This window comes from Dendrobates tinctorius, unplaced genomic scaffold, assembly GCF_039654945.1.
Source record: "Dendrobates tinctorius isolate UK_male_01 unplaced genomic scaffold, ASM3965494v1 ptg000038l, whole genome shotgun sequence".
In the NCBI taxonomy this organism is placed as follows: Eukaryota; Metazoa; Chordata; class Amphibia; order Anura; family Dendrobatidae; genus Dendrobates; species Dendrobates tinctorius.
The window spans coordinates 22,991,842-23,013,102 of NW_027361706.1; the positions used below are offsets into that span (position 1 = coordinate 22,991,842).

Genomic DNA, 21,261 nt, shown 5'->3' on the forward strand with positions numbered 1-21,261 from the left:
AAAAAGCATGCTTTCCTTGGTTTTTCTTGCTGCAGGTTTTGGGAAATAAAAAAAAAAAAAAAAAAAACCACAGCAAAACCTGATACCTGCATTTTTGGTGCGTGTTTTCACCACCAATTCATTTCAATGGGTGAAAAACACTGAAAAAAAAAACACTGAAAGAAAAGACATTCCATTGTGCAAAAATGCAAAAAAACATCCTGACGACAAAAAAAAAAAAAAAAAAACAAGCCGTGTGCATGAGATTTCTGAAATCTCAGAATTTGCTGGTACTGTAAAACGCTGCTGAAAATTTGCATTTAAAATATGCTAAAAAAAAACAGCTAGTGTGTACTTAGCCTTAGGCCTCATTATAGCTGTCTGGAAACGTCTTGATTCTGACTTGACAAGGCGAACAGTGCGGCATGCATTACTTTTTTATTAAACCCATGAGCACCACAATAGAATCCAACCATCAGCAGACACTGGTATCCATCATCTGACCAATCTGACATGCCTTGTGCTTTCCATCAGAAACTATTTTCTTAAATACACTAGGTGAGGTTGGTTCGGGGGGGGGAAGGGAAGGTGATTGGACTCTAGTTAGTTTGGGCTTAGTAGTCGTAGGGGTCGTTACGATGATGAACGTTGAGTCGCATAACAAAAGATCCAGCAGTGCTGTCCACATTGTGAGCTGTATATAAATGTGGTCCTAGTCATGGCTGCATAACTCTGCCTTTGGTTTCCTGGTTTAAAAGAGATATTTCCATCTCAAGTATTTATGCCAGATTCATTTATGGCAAATTCCCCTCTTCAGATAAGCACAGATTGCAATGGTGGGACCCATATGCATCTCAAGAAGGAGGAAGGTCTTGAGTCACTGGTAAGTTGAGCAGTGGCCTCAACCTCTAGAGGTAGGTGCCAGTCTCCTGCAGGGTATGTTTTCATTAGTATGGGCTGATTTTACAGGATTGGGTAGGTGATGGATATTAAAATATTCCTAATACTGAATATATAATATCTCCATTTATAGGCCAAGTGTGCTAGAGTAGACATACCAACATTGTGCAGGTCGAGAGCCACCTACACTGGTGGTAATGGTTGCCAGTAGGGTTTGGGCCTAGCACCAAGTCCTACCAACGCTATGACAATCCTAGTGTGGTTACCGTGCAGCATCATCAGCACAAGGAGAGGACCAAGAGGCACACGTGGCTTCTAAATCCACAAGTTGGGTAACACCGTGCTAGAAGAATTATAATTTAACTTAAATGCAGAAATCAACATGCAAGTAAATGCAAATTCTGGTCAGTAATCATCTTCCATGGCAGAATATGAGACCCCGCAACACGTATTCACTGACTTGGTAATATACTATGTCGTACCTTTAGTCCTATGGCTTGGTGAGCCGCCAGAGTTACAGCTATTGCTCCATCTAGAGCCGTGATCTCTCCCAAGCGAGCATACATGGTGTTGGATAACCCCAGGCCTCCTGTATAAATCATAGCAGAGAAAACACGCCACAGGTCAAATAAACCTTTCATTACAAGTGCAGCCTCACATAGCCTTCACTACCTATTTTTATTTCTCATTATTATTATTATTATTATTATTATTATTATTATTATTATTATTATTTCACTATCTACCACATAACGTGTCTTTTGCTTTTCCCTTGGTTAATGTAATAGGATAAACACAGGATCAGTTTATCTAAATACGAGAGGCGAGAGTGCTGCCTACGAGAGCGTTCATCTATAGTGAATGAGAGGTATATACCGGGTGGGAGAGAACAAGCACTGAGGGGTCTTTAGGACGTGTTATGAGAGTCAGAAATGAGGAATTTATAAATGCTAACAGTCACCAATTTGTCGCAACGTCCCGATTCTTCATAAATGAGCCTGAAAAATCTGGGACATCTCAGGTCTAAAAGGAGAAGAGTTTACGTAAAGACCACCGAACACTAATGTATATGTTTTGGATGTGCGGTCCAGGTCTTTTCCTACAGCTATGATATATGCCATAAATATCTAATAGCCCCATATCCATCTCTATAATGGGCTGTAAACTGAATTTCTATACCCGAGAGTGGAGAGAGAGGACACCCTTCTAGTCACTACGGTTGGGCATCAGTCAGAAAAGTGGATCAGGGGACCCTCATTTTAGAGTGCGGGTCCCATAGGTGGGACGCAATGTGAAATGTACAAATAGGTGCAAAGCTTACATTGGGGCTATGATGGACGAAAACTGGGACACGCTGTTCTTGAGTGAGGATAGAACTGATATCAAGTCCTGAGACAAATCTTCATTATGCATCTATCATTTCCCCTTTTTTAACCAGCAATATATGATGAAAGAAGAAACCCAACTAGGAGCTGAAGGCAGAAGCAAGTGAAGCCGGCACTTACCATACTCCTCAGGAATTTGCATGCCAAAGAGTCCAAGGTCCTTCAATCCGTCCAGAGTTTCGGGAGGAATTTTAGCATTTTGATCTATTGCTTTAGAGTCAACTACAAGAAGCAAAACAAAAAAATTACAAATGCAAACTACTGGTCAAACAGATCACAGGGGAAGCTTTGCTCCATGGTAGAAATGTAGTATTATATGGTAGCTATCCTTGTCATATAAGGACGGCTCAGATCCACCAGAAGAGGCGCTGCTCTGCATTCTGGCTTACAGGGAGAACATCAATACACCTTAATAAATGCATGGACATCAATAGATATGACCACCTCTCCGATCAATCCTGTAGGAGTCGCAGAAATGGTTTGGACAGAAACCAATACAAAGGTTTAAGGCGATCTTGTATTTTTGCTAGAAATGCTTTGTAATAAATACGACAGAGATCATCTCACCTTCCTCACTAAAGAATTTCTCCACCGGTCCTACGAGTTGATTGATCTCCTCCAACTCATCATTACTGATTTCTGGGTATGGAAACACTTCTTCCTGATAGACAGAAAGAAAGTCATGTAACTACAGATAATCTATACCGTACATGATGTCTGTAGGTTTCTGCATCATTCACAAAGGTGTCCCTTACTTCAACATTTACAATAAAACTATTAGGCTATGTGCACACGGTGTAGATTTGTTGCGGTCCTGCAGCATTTTTTCTGCGTGGAAATGCTCCAAAACCACAAGTGATTACTGGAAGCAATGTTAATCAATGACATTCCTGAATTGTGCTCATGCTGCGAAAATTTCCGTCCTTATTCGCAGAGTTATATTTTCTGCAGCACGTCAATTGTTTTTTCGGATCTGCAGCGTTTCTGCACCCATTGACTTCCACTGAGTCAGTCAAATCCGCAGGTGTAAAAAGGTTTGCAGCAGAAAATGAATGATGTCAGAAGGAGGAAGAGTGTGTGGGCAGAGAATATATGTGTGTGGGCGTCTGCGTGTGTGTACCCATGCGACGAACAGCTCATAGTGATTGGCGTCTTCTGATGGGACTACTACTCCCATCCGGCTTTGTCTGCTGTCACATATAACAGACAGCATGAGTCGATGATGGGAGAGTAGTCTCATCTTCCGGCGCTTGAGTTCAATTGTAAAGAAAAAAAAAAAAAAAAATCAAAATATTTACATAATCACATACACAATACATACTCACCGCACACCTAATCCCCAACGCCCGCGTATTCTGCAAGCAATCAAAAATAATAAACCAACATATACTCCCTGTCCACTTAATACCAAGTGTCCCAACTCAATGTCACCCGGCCGCCGGCGATACACTGACAGGAGGTAATCGCTCCCGCAGTGTATCACTGAGCCGCCGCGAGAGTTCACGGAGTACATCAGCTGATCAGCTCCGGTGCTCTCACTTACGGCAACGCTACGTGGGAAAGTTCTCACACAGCGGTACTGCCGTGAGAGCACCGGAGCTGATGAACTCTGGTGAACTCTCACGGAAGCGCCGTGATACACTGCAGGAGCGATCACCTCCTGTCAATGTATTGCCGGAGGCCGGGTAGAGCAGTCACATTTACCAATGTGACTGTTCTACACGCGAGATTGCCGTGGGCCACTCGGTAAATGGACTAGGTTGGACAGGGGAATATTATATGTTGGTTTGTTATTTTATTTTTATTGCACGAAACGAGGGAGTGGGGGGATTAGGCGTTCAGTAAGTATGGTTATTTAAGATTCAATAAAGGAGTCTGTGTGATTATTTAAAAAAAAAAAAAAAACTTTATTCTGGGTGTCTGCGTGTTTATTTACCATACAACGATAGGAATAATGATGAATGGGTGTCTAATAGACGCATCTCCATTACTAACCTGTGGGCTTGATGTCACCTAACAATACAAAGGTGACATCAACCCCACAAATATGAACCCCACTTGCCACCGCTACAGGGCAAGTGGGAAGTGCAAGGTTAAGTGCTAGAATTGGCGCATCTATAAGATGCACCATTTCTGGGGCGGCTGAAAGCTGATGTTTTTAGCCTGGGGGGGTGCCAATATCCATGGCCCCTTCCTAGGCTATTAATATCAGCCCACAGCTGCCTGACTAGCCTTTGCTGGCTCGATTTTATAGGGGGACCCCATGTCAATTTTTTTTGGGGGGTTCCCCTGTAAACTAGTCAGTAAAGGCTAAGCAAACATCTGTGAGCTGATATTAATAGCCTGGGAACCTTTATGGTTATTGGCTCCTTCCCAGAATATTAACATCAGCCCTCATATTTCCGTCTGCTGGTTATGAAAATTACGCGGGTGCCCACGCAATTTTTTTTTTATCTTTTGAAAAATAAACAGATATTGTGTTTCACGCAGATTTCATGTGTGTGCGCGCACGTCTTTATTTAACTCTTTATGTACCGTTTTATTAATGACACACATATTATATATCCATGCTTCAATTCTCCTAAGAGAACTAAAAGTAAAAAATAAAAAGCAAAAAACACAAACGTTCATTAAACCCCCCCCTATTGCCCCATAAAAATAAAACAATTTAAAAGTTAAAAACTATACATATTTGGTATTGCTGCATTCAGAAACGCCCGATCAAACTATAAGTTTAATTACCATAAGCCGATCGGTAAAGAGCAACGAGAGAAAAAAAATCAATACGCCAGAATTACGTATTTTTTGTCACCGCAACATTGCAATAAAATAACAGAATCAAAACACTGTATCTACCCCAAAATGGTATCAATTAAACCACCAGCTCAAGGAGCAAAAAATTAGCCCTCACACTGCCCCAGGTAATGAAAAATGAAAACGTCACAGATCTCAGAAAATGGCGACAAACAGAAAAACTTTTTTCCGCACAAATTTCGCAATTTTTTGTTTACCGATTAAATAAATAATAAACTATACATGTTTGTTATCTGTGTAGTCGTAATGACATGGGGAAATCATATGGACAGGTCAGTTTTACCATGCAGTGAACATGGTAAATAAAAAACAATTGTGGAATTGAACTGTTATGCAACTTCAAAAAGTTATGAGTCTTGGAAGGGAAGAAAAAAAAACACAAACGAAAAATCGTCCGGGATGTGAAGGGGTTAAACTCTGTAATCAGTGCCACAAGAGGAATTCAGTATGTGATCCTTTGATCGTCCTACAATGTAACGCACTACTTACACCGTGCATTCTAATGCCTGTCATTGTTCGGGTCGGTCCGTACAAAAACAAACTGGGCTTTAGCCTTCATTCAGACAGCTGGGTTTCACATACATGTTATACATGAGGGCAAGTAAAGCATAAGTTTGTTTGTTTTGTTTAACCCCTTAACGACCAGGGGTATTTTTGGTTTTTTACATTTTCATTTTTCCCTCCCCTTCTTTCCATAGCCATAACTTTTTTATTTTTATGGCCATGTGAGGGCTTGTTTTTTGCGGACGAGTTGTACTTTTGAACACCACCACATTGGTTTTACCATGTCATGTACGACAAAACGGGAAAAAAATTTCAAGTGCGGTGAAATTGCAAAAAAAAGTGAAATCCCACACTTGTTTTTTGTTTGGCTTTTTTGCTAGGTTCACTAAATGCTAAAACTGACCTGCCATTATGATTCTCCAGGTCATTACGAGTTCATAGACACCAAACATGTCTAGATTCTTTTTTATCTAAGTGGTGAAAAAAAATCCAAAGTTTGTTTAAAAAAAAAAAAAAAAGCACAATTTTCCGATACCCGTAGCATCTCCATTTTTCGTGATCTGGGGTTGGGAGAGGGCTTATTTTTTGAGCAGATCGCCTGTATGTAGCAGAATTACTGCATTGCTATGAGCGCCGACCACACGGTGACGCTCATAGCAACGCAGCATCAACAACCATAGAGGTCTCCAGGAGACCTCTAGTTATGCCAACGCATCGCTGACCCCCGATCATGTGACGGGGGTCGGCGATGCGCGCATTTCAGGCAGTGTGGCTGACAGCGCTTGTTAAATCCCGTTGTCAGCGTTTGACAGCGGCGTTTAACTAGTTAATAGGCGCAGGTGGATCGCAATTCCACCTGCGCCTATTACGGGCACATGTCAGCTGTTAAAAACAGCTGACATGTCCCAGCTTTGATGCGGGCTCACCGCTGGAGCCCTCATCAAAGCAGGGGAGATGTCCAATGACGGGCTATGAAAAACTAGTTGCTCGGGTGGTATCCAAGTATTTTGGCGTGCTTGGAGATTTACCACAGGGCGACCCAGCCCCCCTGCCAGCGCTGCGTGCACGCCTGACTATGTGCCCACAGGGACTCCCTCCCTTTGTCCCAAGACCTTGATATCTCTCTCCTCCCCTTCAAAAAGGAGAATATTGCTATTAATCGTGGCTGCCTTCCATGGACTTTCCATGCTCACATATCTCCATACCTCTAGTCTGATGAAGGTCTGAGTTGTAGACAGAAACGTCATATAATTTTGGGAGAATCTGTTGTACTAATAAATTTCTTCTGCATATATTTCTTTTGAGTGCCGGAATTTCTTACACTATACAAATTCTTTTGTATTATTATCTTCATTTAACTTGTCTTAAATGAAAAAACACAAAAGAGAATGAAGCAAAAAGCAAAAAACATTGATCATTTCACACAAAACTCCAAAAATGGGCCAGACAAAAGTATTGGCACCCTCATCCTAATACTTGGTTGCACAACCTTTCGCCAAAATAACTGCGACCAACCGCTTCTGGTAACCAACAATGAGTTTCTTACAATGCTCTGCTGGAATTTTAGACCATTCTTCTTTGGCAAACTGCTCCAGGTCCCTGATATTTGAAGGGTGCCTTCTCCAAACTGCCATTTTTAGATCTCTCCACAGGTGTTCCATGGGATTCAGGTCTGGACTCATTGCTGGCCACCTTAGAAGTCTCCAGTGCTTTCTCTCAAACCATTTTCTAGTGCTTTTTGAAGTGTGTTTTGGGTCATTGCCCTGCTGGAAGACCCATGACCTCTGAGGGAGACCCAGATTTCTTACACTGGGCCCTACATTATGCTGCAAAATTTGTTGGTAGTCTTCAGACTTCATCATGCCATGCACACGATCAAGCAGTCCAGTGCCAGAGGCAGCAAAGCAACCCCAAAACATCAGGGAACCTCCGCCATGTTTGACTGTAGGGACCGTGTTTTTTTCTTTGAATGCCTCTTTTTTTCTCCTGTAAACTCTATGTTGATGCCTTTGCCCAAAAAGCTCTACTTTTGTCTCATCTGACCAGAGAACATTCTTCCAAAACGTTTTAGGCTTTTTCAGGTAAGTTTTGGCAAACTCCAGCCAGGCTTTTTTATGTCTCGGGATAAAAAGTGGGGTCTTCCTGGGTCTCCTACCATACAGTCCCTTTTCATTCAGACGCCGCCGGATAGTACGGGTTGACACTGTTGTACCCTCGGACTGCAGGGCAGCTTGAACTTATTTGGATGTTAGTCGAGGTTCTTTATCCAACATCCGCACAATCTTGCGTTGAAATCTCTTGTCAATTTTTCTTTTCCGTCCACATCTAGGGAGGTTAGCCACAGTGCCATGGGCTTTAAACTTCTTGATGACACTGCGCACGGTAGACACAGGAACATTCAGGTCTTTGGAGATGGACTTGTAGCCTTGAGATTGCTCATGCTTCCTCACAATTTGGTTTCTCAAGTCCACAGACAGTTCTTTGGTCTTCTTTCTTTTCTCCATGCGGTACACACAAGGACACAGGACAGAGGTTGAGTCAACTTTAATCCAACTGGCTGCAAGTGTGATTAAGTTATTGCCAACACCTGTTAGGTGCCACAGGTAAGTTACAGGTGCAGTTAATTACACAAATTAGAGAAGCATCACATGATTTTTCGAACAGTGCCAATACTTTTGTCCACCCTCTTTTTTATGTTTGGTGTGGAATTATATCCAATTTGGCTTTAGGACAATTCTTTTTGTGTTTTTTCATTTAAGACAAATCAAATGAAGATAATAATACCAAAGAATTTGTGTTTGCAATCATTTTCAGGAAGAAACTGAGTATTATCTGACAGAATTGCAGGGGTGTCAATACTTTTGGCCACAAGTGTGTGTGTGATAGATATATATATATATATATATATATATATTTTATTTTTATTTTTTTCAAAGAAGCTTTATTGGCAGGACTAAATACACAATAGTTTTGCCAAAGCAAGTGTACAAAAGGGAATAGGGATAGGGACTGTAGGGATGTTGGGTAGGGGCTGTAGGAAAGGTGGATGGGGGGCAGATCCAGGATGGGGCTATAGAAGTCCATGGCATAGGGAAGGTGAATGGGGGGCAAGGGGCAGATCCAGGGTGGGGGCCATAGAAGTCCATGGCATATCATAGTTCTCTTTCTCGCAGTCTATGACATTCGCTCACATATTGCGCTGCTATCTCCACTGCTCTCTCTTCTTCCCCCAGCAGGATATATGTTTTCTCCTCCTCCTTCATGGTGATGAAATCCGGAAAGAGATTTGAGAGTCTCCTGAAGTGAGTGTCCCTCACTGCTGAGTATTTGGGGCAGTGTAGCAGGAAGTGGGTCTCATCCTCCAGGGCCTCCTGGTCACAGTGTTGGCACAGTCTTTCCTCTGTGGGCTGGTAGCTCTACCTGTGTCAACCGGATTCGATGGCCAGACTGTGGGCACTGAGTCTATACTGGCTCAGGATCTTGCGGTCTCTGGGGTCCGGGAGTTTCTCCAGGTATGGGGCCAGTCTGTAGTCTCTCTGTAGACTCCGGTACATGGTCAGTTTCTGTGAGCTGATGATGTCGTTCTTCCAGTCACTTACGTACCTCTCCTGGCCTTCGTCTACCATCTTCCTGATTCCGACTTTTGTCAGGTTGTTGTGATTGGTGTTCTGGTCAGGTTGGGTTTGGGTGGGCTGTTCCGAGGATCCTAGTTTTTCTGTTTCACCTACATGTGTCAGGGCTTTATGGTGATGGGAGCTTGGATTGCTCCAAAGTAGGTGAGCCCGGAATGACAGTGCCCTCTTTAGAACCGTTAGGTGCAGAGGGAATCTGCCCAGCTCGGCCCGGCAAGCACTGTTGGAGGTACTCCGATGGACTTGGAGAAGGTGCTTGCAGAATTCCAGGTGGAATATTTCTGTTGGGCTGGAATCCCACCTTGACCAGTCTGGGTAGGTGTGAGGACCCAGACTTCGCTGCCATACAGGAGGATTGGGGCGATGATAGAGTCGAAGATTTTTAACCAGACCCTCACTGGTGGCTTCAGATGGTAGAGTTTCCTTCGGATGGCATAGAAGGTTTTGCATGCTTTGTCTTTCAGGGTCTCTATGGCTTGTTTGAAGCTCCCTGACCGGTGAATCTCTAGGCCCAGGTAGGTATATTTGTCCGTTCCTGTAAGGGCGCAGTTGTTGAGGACAAATGAAGGGTGCTGGTCTGATTTTCTCTCTCTCTTCTGGAACACCATGATGTTGGTTTTCTTTAGGTTGACCGTTAGTGCCCAGGTGGAGCTGAATTTCTCTAAGATTTTCAGTTGTCTTGGAGGCCTTTCTCGGTTGGTGACAGAAGCAGCAGGTCATCTGCATACATCAGGAATTTCACCTGTGCATCGTGGAGGGTGAGACCTGTTGCTGTGGCAGATTCCAGAGCGGTAGCCAGCTCGTTGATGTAAATGTTGAAGAGCGTTGGGCTTAGGCTGCAACCTTGTCTGACTCCCCGGCTCTGCTGGAATTAGGCCGTTCTTCTGCCGTTCACACTCACACTGCAGAGGTTCTCGGTGTAGGAGCTTTTGATAACATCGTAGGTCTTTCCTCCTATTCCGCTCTCCAGCAGTTTCAGGAATAAGCCTGGGTGCCACACCGAATCAAAGGCCTTTTTAAAGTCCACGAAACAGGCGTATATCTTCCCGTTTTTTGTATTGTGGACGTGTCTCTGAATGAGGCTGTGCAGGGTGTAGATGTGGTCGGCAATGCGGGGGTTTGGTATGAACCCTGACTGGTTCTTGCTGAGGACCTTGTGCTCGGTGAGGAAACTGAGGATCCTCTTGTTCAGGATGCTGTTTAACAGTTTTCTCCGGTTTCTGCTGACACACATTCCTCTGTAGTTGGTTGGGTCATACCTGTCCCCATTCTTGTGGATGGGTGTGATGAGGCCTTGGTTCCAGGTACGAGGGAAATAGCCGGCACTTAACACAATATTGAAGAGTTTAAACACTGCGGCCTGTATTTCTGGTGGGCTGTACTTCAGCATTTCTGGTAGGATTCCATCCAGGCCGCTGGCTTTTCTACATCTTATGGAAGAGATTCTCTCTGCTACTTCCTGTAATGTAATAGGTGTATCCACGGGGTTTTGGAAGTTTTTTTACTTTTTCCTTCATTGCTCTTAGCTTTGCCATTATGCTTCCTGTTCTTGGCTTAGTTCTTCCTTTGGAATGTCTTTATAGAGGTCTCTGAAGTACTGGAACCAGATGTTGCCATTTTGGATATGGATGTTGTTTTTCTGGTCTTTTGTGCCCATGTGGTTCCATAGTTCCCAGAAGGAGTTGTCTTGAAGGGCATCTTGGAGTTGGTTAAGTTTGGTGGAGAGGTAACTCTGCTTCTTCCTCCTGAGGATGGTTTTGTACTGCCTTTGTATGGTTTCATAGGCTTCCCTTAGACCCGGGTGGTTGGGGTCTCTGTGTTTCTTGTTTGAGGCTGTTCTCAGAGTCTTCCGTACGGCTTTACATTCTCTGTCAAACCATCCATTGATCTGTTTTTCTTCTGGTCTCTTGTAGTTGACTTTAAGGTCGGACAGTCTGGCCATTGCATAGAATATATTGTTGAGGTCTTTTGCAGCTTGACTCACTCCCTTTGGGTTAGGCTGGTACTCCTAGTTGTAGAAGTGGTGGAGCATCTGCTGTATTTCAGGTCTGCTGGGAGCCTCTTTATACTTTAATGCCGACATTTTGTGCCATTTATAGGATGGAGGCCGGGTGAAGAGGCTTTTGAATGGATGGTTTCTCTGTAGATTTCAGGTATAGAAGAAGTTGGCTGTGGTCTGACAGGTACATTTGTGGGGAGACTATGAAGGCGCTGATATTTGCCAGGTTCATATCTGTAATGGCATAATCTACAACACTTCTCCCTACATGGGAGTTTAGTGTACACCTCCCTAAGGAGGCTTCTTTGGTTTGTCCATTAAGTATATGAAGTCTTAAACTTCTACATACGTTCAGGAGCTTTTTACCACTTTTGTTGACTGTACTGTCATAGCTATTTCTCTCTGTGACTACTGAGTCTTGGCCGTCATTCTCTGCTCCAAATATGTAAATGTTCCCATCCGTGGTCAGGAAGTCGTTTTCTCTCCCTAGTTCTTGCATTGAGGTCTCCAAAGATGAGAACTTTGGACATATTATATATATACACTCACTGGCCACTTTATTAGGTACACCTGTCCAACTGTGTGTTAAGACTTAATTTCTAATCAGCCAATCACATGGCGGCAACTCAGTGCATTTAGGCATGTAGACATGGTCAAGACAATCTCCTGCAGTTCAAACCGAGCATCAGTATGGGGAAGAAAGGTGATTTGAGTGCCTTTGAACGTGGCATGATTGTTGGTGCCAGAAGGGCTGGTCTGAGAATTTCAGAAACTGCTGATCTACTGGGATTTTCACGCACAACCATCTCTAGGGTTTACAGAGAATGGTCCGAAAAAGAAAAAAAATCCAGTGAGCGGCAGTTCTGTGGCCGGAAATGCCATGTTGATGCCAGAGGTCAGAGGAGAATGGGCAGACTGGTTCGAGCTGATAGAAAGGCAACAGTGACTCAAATTGCCACCCGTTACAACCAAGGTAGGCAGAAGAGCATCTCTGAACGCACAGTGCGTCGAACTTTGAGGCAGATGGGCTACAGCAGCAGAAGACCACACTGGGTACCACTCCTCTCAGCTAAGAACGGGAAACTGAGGCTACAATTTGCACAAGCTCATCGAAATTGGACAGTAGAAGATTGGAAAAACGTTGCCTGGTCTGATGAGTCTCGATTTCTGCTGCGACATTCGGATGGTTGGGTCAGAATTTGGCGTAAACAACATGAAAGCATGGATCCATCCTGCCTTGTATCAACGGTTCAGGCTGGTGGTGGTGGTGTCATGGTGTGGGGAATTTTTTCTGGGCACTCTTTGGGCCCCTTGGTACCAATTGAGCATCGTTGCAACGCCACAGCCTACCTGAGTATTGTTGCTGACCATGTCCATCCCTTTATGACCACAATGTACCCAACATCTGATGGCTACTTTCAGCAGGATAATGCGCCATGTCATAAAGCTCGAATCATCTCAGATTGGTTTCTTGAACATGACAATGAGTTTACTGTACTCAAATGGCCTCCTCAGTCACCAGATCTCAATCCAATAGAGCATCTTTGGGATGTGGTGGAACGGGAGATTCGCATCAGGGATGTGCAGCCGACAAATCTGCGCCAACTGTGTGATGCCATCATGTCAATATGGTCCAAAATCTCTGAGGAATGCTTCCAGCACCTTGTTGAATCTCTGCCACGAAGAATTGAGGCAGTTCTGAAGGCAAAAGGGGGTCCAACCCCTTACTAGCATGGTGTACCTAATAAAGTGGCCAGTGAGTGTGTATGTATATATATATATATATATATATATATATATATATATATATATATATATATATATATATACATATACATACATACACACTCCTCTACTCTTCACAACCAACCTGGCTGAAGCTGACAGCTGAGGGCTGCAGTCCCCAGCTGTAAGTTTCATCTGGTTGGTTCATAAAATGAGGGGGACCCCTCGTCGGGTATTCATTTATTCTTCTCTCCTGCTACCAGAGCAGGAGAGGAGAATGACAGCCGTGGTCAGCACCAGCTGCCGGGAACAGCGCTTACTGTAGCCGCTTCTTCCCGGCGCCATCCGTGTGGTCGTGATGCAGCACACGTGCCCCACACGGAAGTACCACGTGTCCACACGGACACGGATTGCTCCGGTACTGGAATTATCTGGACGTGTGAGACCGGCCTTAGGAGGTTCTGGTCAGGTTTTTTTGTATAACTATTTTGGGGGTGTGGCTCCCTCTGCTCTGACACTCCTGCCATTAACCTGCAGGTGTTCTCAACCAGTTCTACTTGCCCATTCAAATTGTAGGCTTGCAGCCCAGGAGAGTCATGTTTGTCCATTATTGTAGGTTTTTTAACCAGAAAGTGCCATGTACAGTAGGATATGGAAGGGTTAAGACAGTACCCGTCAGAGAAGTGTCACCTTGCCGCGGTTGACGGGCACACATGAATTGGCCAAATCATGCGCTAAGAACCTTCGCTTTTGTAAGTACATCTTGCTGAGGGACAGAGCGTTTGGAAGCTGTTATTTCCATTGACATCATATGTCTTGGCATTCACAGGGTGCTGCTGTGCCTTTTTCATACATGTTTTGCAGTCACTGCAGCTTGCACCTATTCACACTTAGGAGGTGCTGGTCAAGTTTTTTTGTAGATAGACAGACAGTACAGACCAAAAGTTTGGACACACCTCATTCAAAGAGTTTTCTTTATTTTCATGACTATGAAAATTATAGATTCACTCTGAAGGCATCAAAACTATGAATTAACACATGTGGAATTATATAATTAACAAAAAAGTGTGAAACAACTGAAAATATGTCTTATATTCTAGGTTCTTCAAAGTAGCCACCTTTTGCTTTGATTACTGCTTTGCACACTCTTGGCATTCTCTTGATGAGCTTCAAGAGGTAGTCACCGGAAATGGTCTTCCAACAGTCTTGAAGGAGTTCCCAGAGATGCTTAGCACTTGTTGGCCCTTTTGCCTTCACTCTGCGGTCCAGCTCACCCCAAACCATAGCGATTGGGTTCAGGTCTGGTGACTGTGGAGGCCAGGTCATCTGGCGTAGCACCCCATCACTCTCCTTCTTGGTCAAATAGCCCTTACACAGCCTAGAGGTGTGTTTGGGGTCTTTGTCCTGTTGAAAAATAAATGATGCTCCAACTAAACGCAAACCAGATGAAATAGCATACCGCTGCAAGATGCTGTGGTAGCCATGCTGGTTCAGTATGCCTTCAATTTTGAATAAATCCCCAACAGTGTCACCAGCAAAGCATCCCCACACCATCACACCTCCTCCTCCATGCTTCACGGGGGGGAACCAGGCATGTAGAGTCCATCCGTTCACCTTTTCTGCGTCGCACAAAGACACGGTCGTTGGAACCAAAGATCTCAAATGTGGACTCATCAGACCAAAGCACAGATTTTCACTGGTCCAATGTCCATTCCTTGTGTTCTTTAGCCCAAACAAGTCTCTCCTGCTTGTTGCCTGTCCTTAGCAGTGGTTTCCTAGCAGCTATTTTGCCATGAAGGCCTGCTGCACAAAGTCTCCTCTTAACAGTTGTTGTAGAGATGTGTCTGCTGCTAGAACTCTGTGTGGCATTGACCTGGTCTCTAATCTGAGCTGCTGATAACCTGATGGCCACTCGTTTTTCTTTACTTAGAATTTGTATTATGGCAAGAAAAAAGCAGCTAACAGTCTATTCAGTAGGACTATCAGCTGTGTATCCACCAGACTTCTGCACAACACAACTGATGGTCCCAACCCCATTTATAAGGCAAGAAATCCCACTTATTAAACCTGACAGGGCACACCTGTGAAGTGAAAACCATTTCCGGTGACTACCTCTTGAAGCTCATCAAGAGAATGCCAAGAGTGTGCAAAGCAGTAATCAAAGCAAAAGGTGGCTACTTTGAAGAACCTAGAACATAAGAATTATTTTCAGTTGTTTCACACTTTTTTGATAATTATATAATTCCACATGTGTTAATTCATAGTTTTGATGCCTTCAGAGTGAATCTACAATTTTCATAGTCATGAAAATAAAGAAAACGCTTTGAATGAGAAGGTGTGTCCAAACTTTTGGTCTGTACTGTACATATACACTGCCTTGTGAAAGTATTCGGTCCCCTGGAACTTTTCAACCTTTTCCCACATATCATGCTTCTAAACAAAGATACCAAATGTAAATTTTTGGTGAAGAATCAACAACAAGTGGGACACAATTGTGAAGTTGAACGAAATTTATTGGTTATTTTAAATTTTTGTGGAAATTCAAAAACTGAGAAGTGGGGCGTGCAATATTATTCGGCCCCTTCACTTTCAGTGCAGCAAACTCACTCCAGAAGTTCATTGTGGATCTCTGAATGATCCAATGTTGTCCTAAATGACTAATGATGATAAAGGTGTGTAATCAAGTCTCCGTATAAATGCACCTGCTCTGTGATAGTCTCAGGGTTCTGTTTGAAGCACAGAGAGCATCATGAAGACCAAGGAACACAACAGGCAGGTCCGTGATACTGTTGTGGATAAGTTTAAAGCCGGATTTTGATACAAAATGTTTTCCAAAACTTTAAACATTCCAAGGAGCACTGTGCAAGCGATCATATTGAAATAGAAATATCATACCACTGCAAATCTACCAAGACCCAGCCGTCCCTCTAAACTTTCATCTCAAACAAGGAGAAGACTGATCAGAGATGCATCCAAGAGGCCCATGATCACTCTGGATGAACTGCAGAGATCTACAGCTGAGGTGGGACAGTCTGTCCATAGGACAACAATCAGTCGTACACTGCACAAATCTGGCCTTTATGGAACAGTGGCAAGAAGAAAGCCTTTTCTCAAAGATATCCATAAAAAGTGTTGTTTAAAGTTTGCAACAAGCCACCTGGGAGACACACAAAACATGTGGAAGAAGGTGCTCTGGTCAGATGAAACCAAAATCGAACTTTTTGGCAACAAAGCCAAACGATATGTTTGGCGTAAAGGCAACACAGCTCATCCCCCTGAACACACCATCCCCACTGTCAAACATGGTAGTGGCAGCATCATGGTTTTGGCCTGCTTTACTTCAGCAGGGACAGGGAAGATGGTTAAAATTGATGGGAAGATGAATGGAGCCAAATACAGGACCATTCTTGAAGAAAACCTGTTGGGAGTCTGCAAAAGACCTGAGACTGGGACTGAGATTTGTCTTCCAACAAGACAATGATCCCAAACATAAAGCAAAATCTACAATGGAATGGTTCACAAAAAAACGTATCCAGGTGTTAGAATGGCCAAGTCACAGTCCAGACCTGAATCAAATCGAGAATCTGTGGAAAGAGCTGAAAATTGCTGTTCACAAACGATCTCCATCAAACCTCACTGAGCTCGAGCTGTTTGCCAAGGAAGAATGGGCAAGAATTTCAGTCTCTCGATGTACCAAAACTGATAGAGACATACCCCAAGCGACTTGCAGCTGTAATCGCAGCAAAAAGTGGCGCAACAAAGTATTACGTTAAAGGGGCCTAATAATATTGCACGCCCCACTTTTCAGTTTTTGAATTTCCACAAAAATTTAAAATAACCAATAAATTTTGTTCAACTTCACAATTGTGTCCCACTTGTTGATTCTTCAAAAATTTACATTTGGTATCTTTATGTTTGAAGCATGATATGTGGGAAAAGGTTGAAAAGTTCCAGGGGGCCGAATACTTTCGCAAGGCACTGATTACACAGGTCAACGAAAAAAATTTTTTTTTCTGGTGTCCAAAATATTTTAATGAATTTGGGGTATTTTTGGGGTGCTGATTCTGAATATGTCATCAGTTTTGCCAGATTGGCTCAAGTTTTTGAGATTTTTGGTATCTTATTTATAGCACTTGTTGGTAAATGCGACGCATCATCTCATTAATTTCTTTGGATTAGTACTTGAACTGAGCAGTTCTCAATATAGTTTTGTGTTAATTAGTGTTCTAAAAGTTTGTTCATAGCTTGATTTTTGCACTAACTTTATGTTGTTGTCTGTTTTCCAGTGAAAAGCATGAACTCATCATGAAGAAGTTGTCTTAACGATCCAGACTCATTCTGTTACATTTGTGGTGAATATACACTGCCAAAACATAGAAGAAACATAACAGACTTCGTAAAAAAAGTGTATTTTGCCTATTTTGGGGTTATGCTTGGGGACCAAGACAAGTTTTGGGCACCACACATAGTGTGCAAAGCATGTATCGAATTATTACGAAAATGGAGCAAAGGACAAAGAAAAAGCTTCAAATTTGGTGTTCCAATGGTGTGGAGAGAGCCAAAAAATCATCATGATGACTGTTATTTCTGTGCAGTGCAAGTGCAAGGATTCAATAAGCATAAGAAACGAAAATGGGAGTAACATGGAATCTGCAAGAAGGCCTGTCCCTCATTGTGAAGATGTGCCTGTACCTGTGTTTACCATAAATAACAGTCATCATGATGATTTTTTGGCTCTCTCCACACCATTGGAACACCAAATTTGAAGCTTTTTCTTTGTCCTTTGCTCCATTTTCGTAATAATTCGATACATGCTTTGCACACTATGTGTGGTGCCCAAAACTTGTCTTGGTCCCCAAGCATAACCCCAAAATAGGCAAAATACACTTTTTTTACGAAGTCTGTTATGTTTCTTCTATGTTTTGGCAGTGTGTATTCACCACAAATGTAACAGAATGAGTCTGGATCGTTAAGACAACTTCTTCTTGATGAGTTCATGCTTTTCACTGGAAAACAGACAACAACATAAAGTTAGTGCAAAAATCAAGCTATGAACAAACTTTTAGAACACTAATTAACACAAAACTATATTGAGAACTGCTCAGTTCAAGTACTAATCCAAAGAAATTAATGAGATGATGCGTCGCATTTACCAACAAGTGCTATAAATAAGATACCAAAAATCTCAAAAACTTGAGCCAATCTGGCAAAACTGATGACATATTCAGAATCAGCACCCCAAAAATACCCTAAATTCGATGAAATATCTTTGGCACCAAAAATGCTGTTGACCAGTGTTATTTATATATATATATATATATATATATATATATATATATATATATATATATATATATATATATATATATATATATATACACACATATACACACACACACTGCGTGTAATATATTATATATACACACATACATACATACACACACACACACACACACACACACACACACACACACCAGATCCAAAGGAAAAAACAAATGAACCAAAAGAAAACATTTATAAAAATATACCGTATTTTCCGCTTTGTAAGACGCACTTTTTTCCCCCCAAAATTTGGGGGGAAAACAGGGGTGCGTCTTACAAAGCGGACATGCCTTACCTAGGCTGTGATCGGGGGCGTCCGGCGGTTGCTGGCCGTTGCTGCGGGTGTGTCCGGTGCCGCGTTGTGTGCCCGTCGATGCCCGGGGCTCTGCCAACATTGAGCGACAGGCCAGAGCCCCGGCATTTCCTCAGTTCCCTGTGTGCCGGTAAAAAGATGGCCGCCGGCGCGTGCGCAGATGGGATCTCGGGACCCAGTTCTCGAGAGATGAGATTTGAAATCTCATCTCTCGAGAGGTGGGTCCCGAGATCCCATCTGCGCACGCGCCGGCGGCCATTTTCCCTGGGTTCCCTGTGTGCGCGCGGTGGTGCCTGCAAAAAAATCGCCGCCGCGCGTGCGCAGATGGGATCTCGGGATCCAGCTTTCGAGAGATGAGATTTCAGATCTCATCTCTCGAGAACTGGTCCCGAGATCCCATCTGCGCACGCGCCGGCGGCCATTTTTTTTTTACCGGCACTTCAGCGCACATATACAGGGAACCGAGGAAATGCTGGGGCTCTGGTCTGTCGAACAATGTCGGCAGAGCCACGGGCATCGATGGGCACACAACGCCGCACCGGAGCACCCGCAGCACCGGCTTCCAACCGCCGGACAAGTGGAGAAACCTGACACCAGCACAAGACTCTGCAGCAACAGCACACATCGGAGCCCCCCCTCATCCCTGAATGCGGCCTGCAGCATCACTCCACGCCTGCCTCCTCCAGCAGCGAGCCTGGGATCCCTCTACACCGCAGCCACCAACCCCGGTAAGCAATAAGATGCAAGGATTATAAGAGGCACCACCATGGTGCGTCTTATAATCCGGAGCGTCTTATAAAGCGAAAAATACGGTACATTTTATTAATTATCCAAAAAGACAAAGCACAAACAAGGTTTAAAAGACGTGGAAAACCACAAAAAGGCTCCATGACCCATAATAAGGCCAATAGGAGGCAGCACAAAATACCTATCCCCAATAATCAAATTCCTATAATGCTAAAGTGCAAAGTAAAAAATAGACAAAGAGGGGAAATCATGAACTCATGAATCCTCCAAACAAAGGGGAGAAAAGAGGACAAATCACAAATAGCTAATAGATAAAGTGAAACATGATTTACATCCTGTGGGTGATTAAATATATATTACACACATATATATATACACACATACATACACACACACGTATAGATTTGAAATCTCAACCCACAGGACCCCTGGCTGAGTCGGGTCTGCAGCTGTACAGATATGCTGATAATTTGCTTCTGACTTCGAGCTACATGAATGGTGTCCAGAGCCTTCTCTGTGGCTCTACCGTTTATCTCTTGGTGTCATATAGAGGCAGGAAAAGGGTTTTCTGGCTAATTTATAGGGAAACATTATGCCATGCTCCATCGGATGCCATTTTACAGATACTCTCTAAGGGCGAATGCTTCTGTGATACAGTACTGTACTGAGCTCCATACCGCAACACGCTGCAAAATGCAGAGTTGTAGGATTTCGTATAAAAAGGTTACAAATCCCTTAGGACTATTCTGGATCTCTGAGTAATAATGCATCCATATAGCCACAGGGGATGCTCATATGGCGCACACAAACACTGGACATATAGACTGTGCATTGTGACTACCTCCTGCTGCAGATGGAGGGGCTCGGAGCTCCCCTTATGCTCTATATATCTCTTACACACTGGCTGTAATATTCTATAATGGATTGGGTCTTAATTTGAGCCACCTGAACAGTGCTAATCCATTCCTAACAACCTGTGGATCATACCAGAGTGATAATGGGTTAACAGTAAAGAGCTTTAGCCCTTACCCCAGCAGGATAAAGCCACTGAACTGCCCAATGCTGTTGGTATACTTATTTAGAATAGTGGGGGGGGGGGTAACCAATAATGACCCCATCAGTTATACTGGTGGTCACCAATCCTTCCCTAGAAACAGATTCAAAGAAGAAACCATTAAAGACTTTGCAGTTCTTGAAACAATGGGAAAAAGCGAACCCCATATTTTTCCACGTGCCCTCCTCAGATCTTCTCAACCAGTAATTGAAGCTGCAACCATCTATACAGAATTCCTCCTCTGTTACCTTTATCCCCATATCTGTTCATTATGGGGCTTTTTTTAGTGGTCTTCTCTCTGTGCCAACCATTAGAGCAAAAAGGGAGAAAAATCATTCCAGCACATCCACTTGACTCTGAAAGGGATTATCAACCTTTGCGGACAAATACATTTTTATTTATTTTTTTCTTCAACGCAACTGTCTTTCATTAAAATGTTGCAATTTTTTACTTTAAAGAAGCACTACGATCATTTTTTCCCCCTCAATATATAGCAGTCATCATTAGTGTTGAGCATTCCGATACCGCAAGTATCGGGTATCGGCCGATATTAGCGGTATCGGAATTCCGATACTTAATTCCGATACTTTTGTCATATCGGATTCCGGAATCGGAATCGGAATAGGAAGTTCCCATCATGCTATGAGCCTGCTTGCTTTGATTAAGCCAATGGGAATCCTCCGAAGTGTGGGCACATCCTGTTAGGCATGTAGGCATGTTAACTATTGGCATGGCTGTGATTGGCTGCCGAAATGATGTCATGATGCACTATAAAAGCCACCGCAGCCGCCATTTCTGGTCACTCTGCTGTGAATTCAGTTAGGGACAGGCTGCTGTAGAAGACTGTGAGGGACAGTTAGAAATAGCGATTCCACCAAATATCTAGT

The 21,261-nt window shown here is 43.3% G+C and overlaps 1 protein-coding gene across 2 annotated transcripts in view; it reads right to left on the reverse strand.

Annotated features, from left to right (window-relative positions):
- ACAD9 (acyl-CoA dehydrogenase family member 9) overlaps window positions 1-21,261 on the reverse strand; it is a 104,137-nt gene that overhangs the window by 58,768 nt on the left and 24,108 nt on the right. For both annotated transcript variants that reach the window (XM_073574275.1, XM_073574274.1), the window contains exons 2-4: window positions 2,832-2,925; window positions 2,385-2,486; window positions 1,362-1,468 (exon numbers count right to left, since the gene is read on the reverse strand). In XM_073574275.1, coding sequence (XP_073430376.1) covers window positions 1,362-1,468; window positions 2,385-2,406 — 129 coding nt within the window. In that variant the 5' untranslated portion in view covers window positions 2,407-2,486; window positions 2,832-2,925. The remainder of the gene's footprint in view (window positions 1-1,361; window positions 1,469-2,384; window positions 2,487-2,831; window positions 2,926-21,261) is intronic.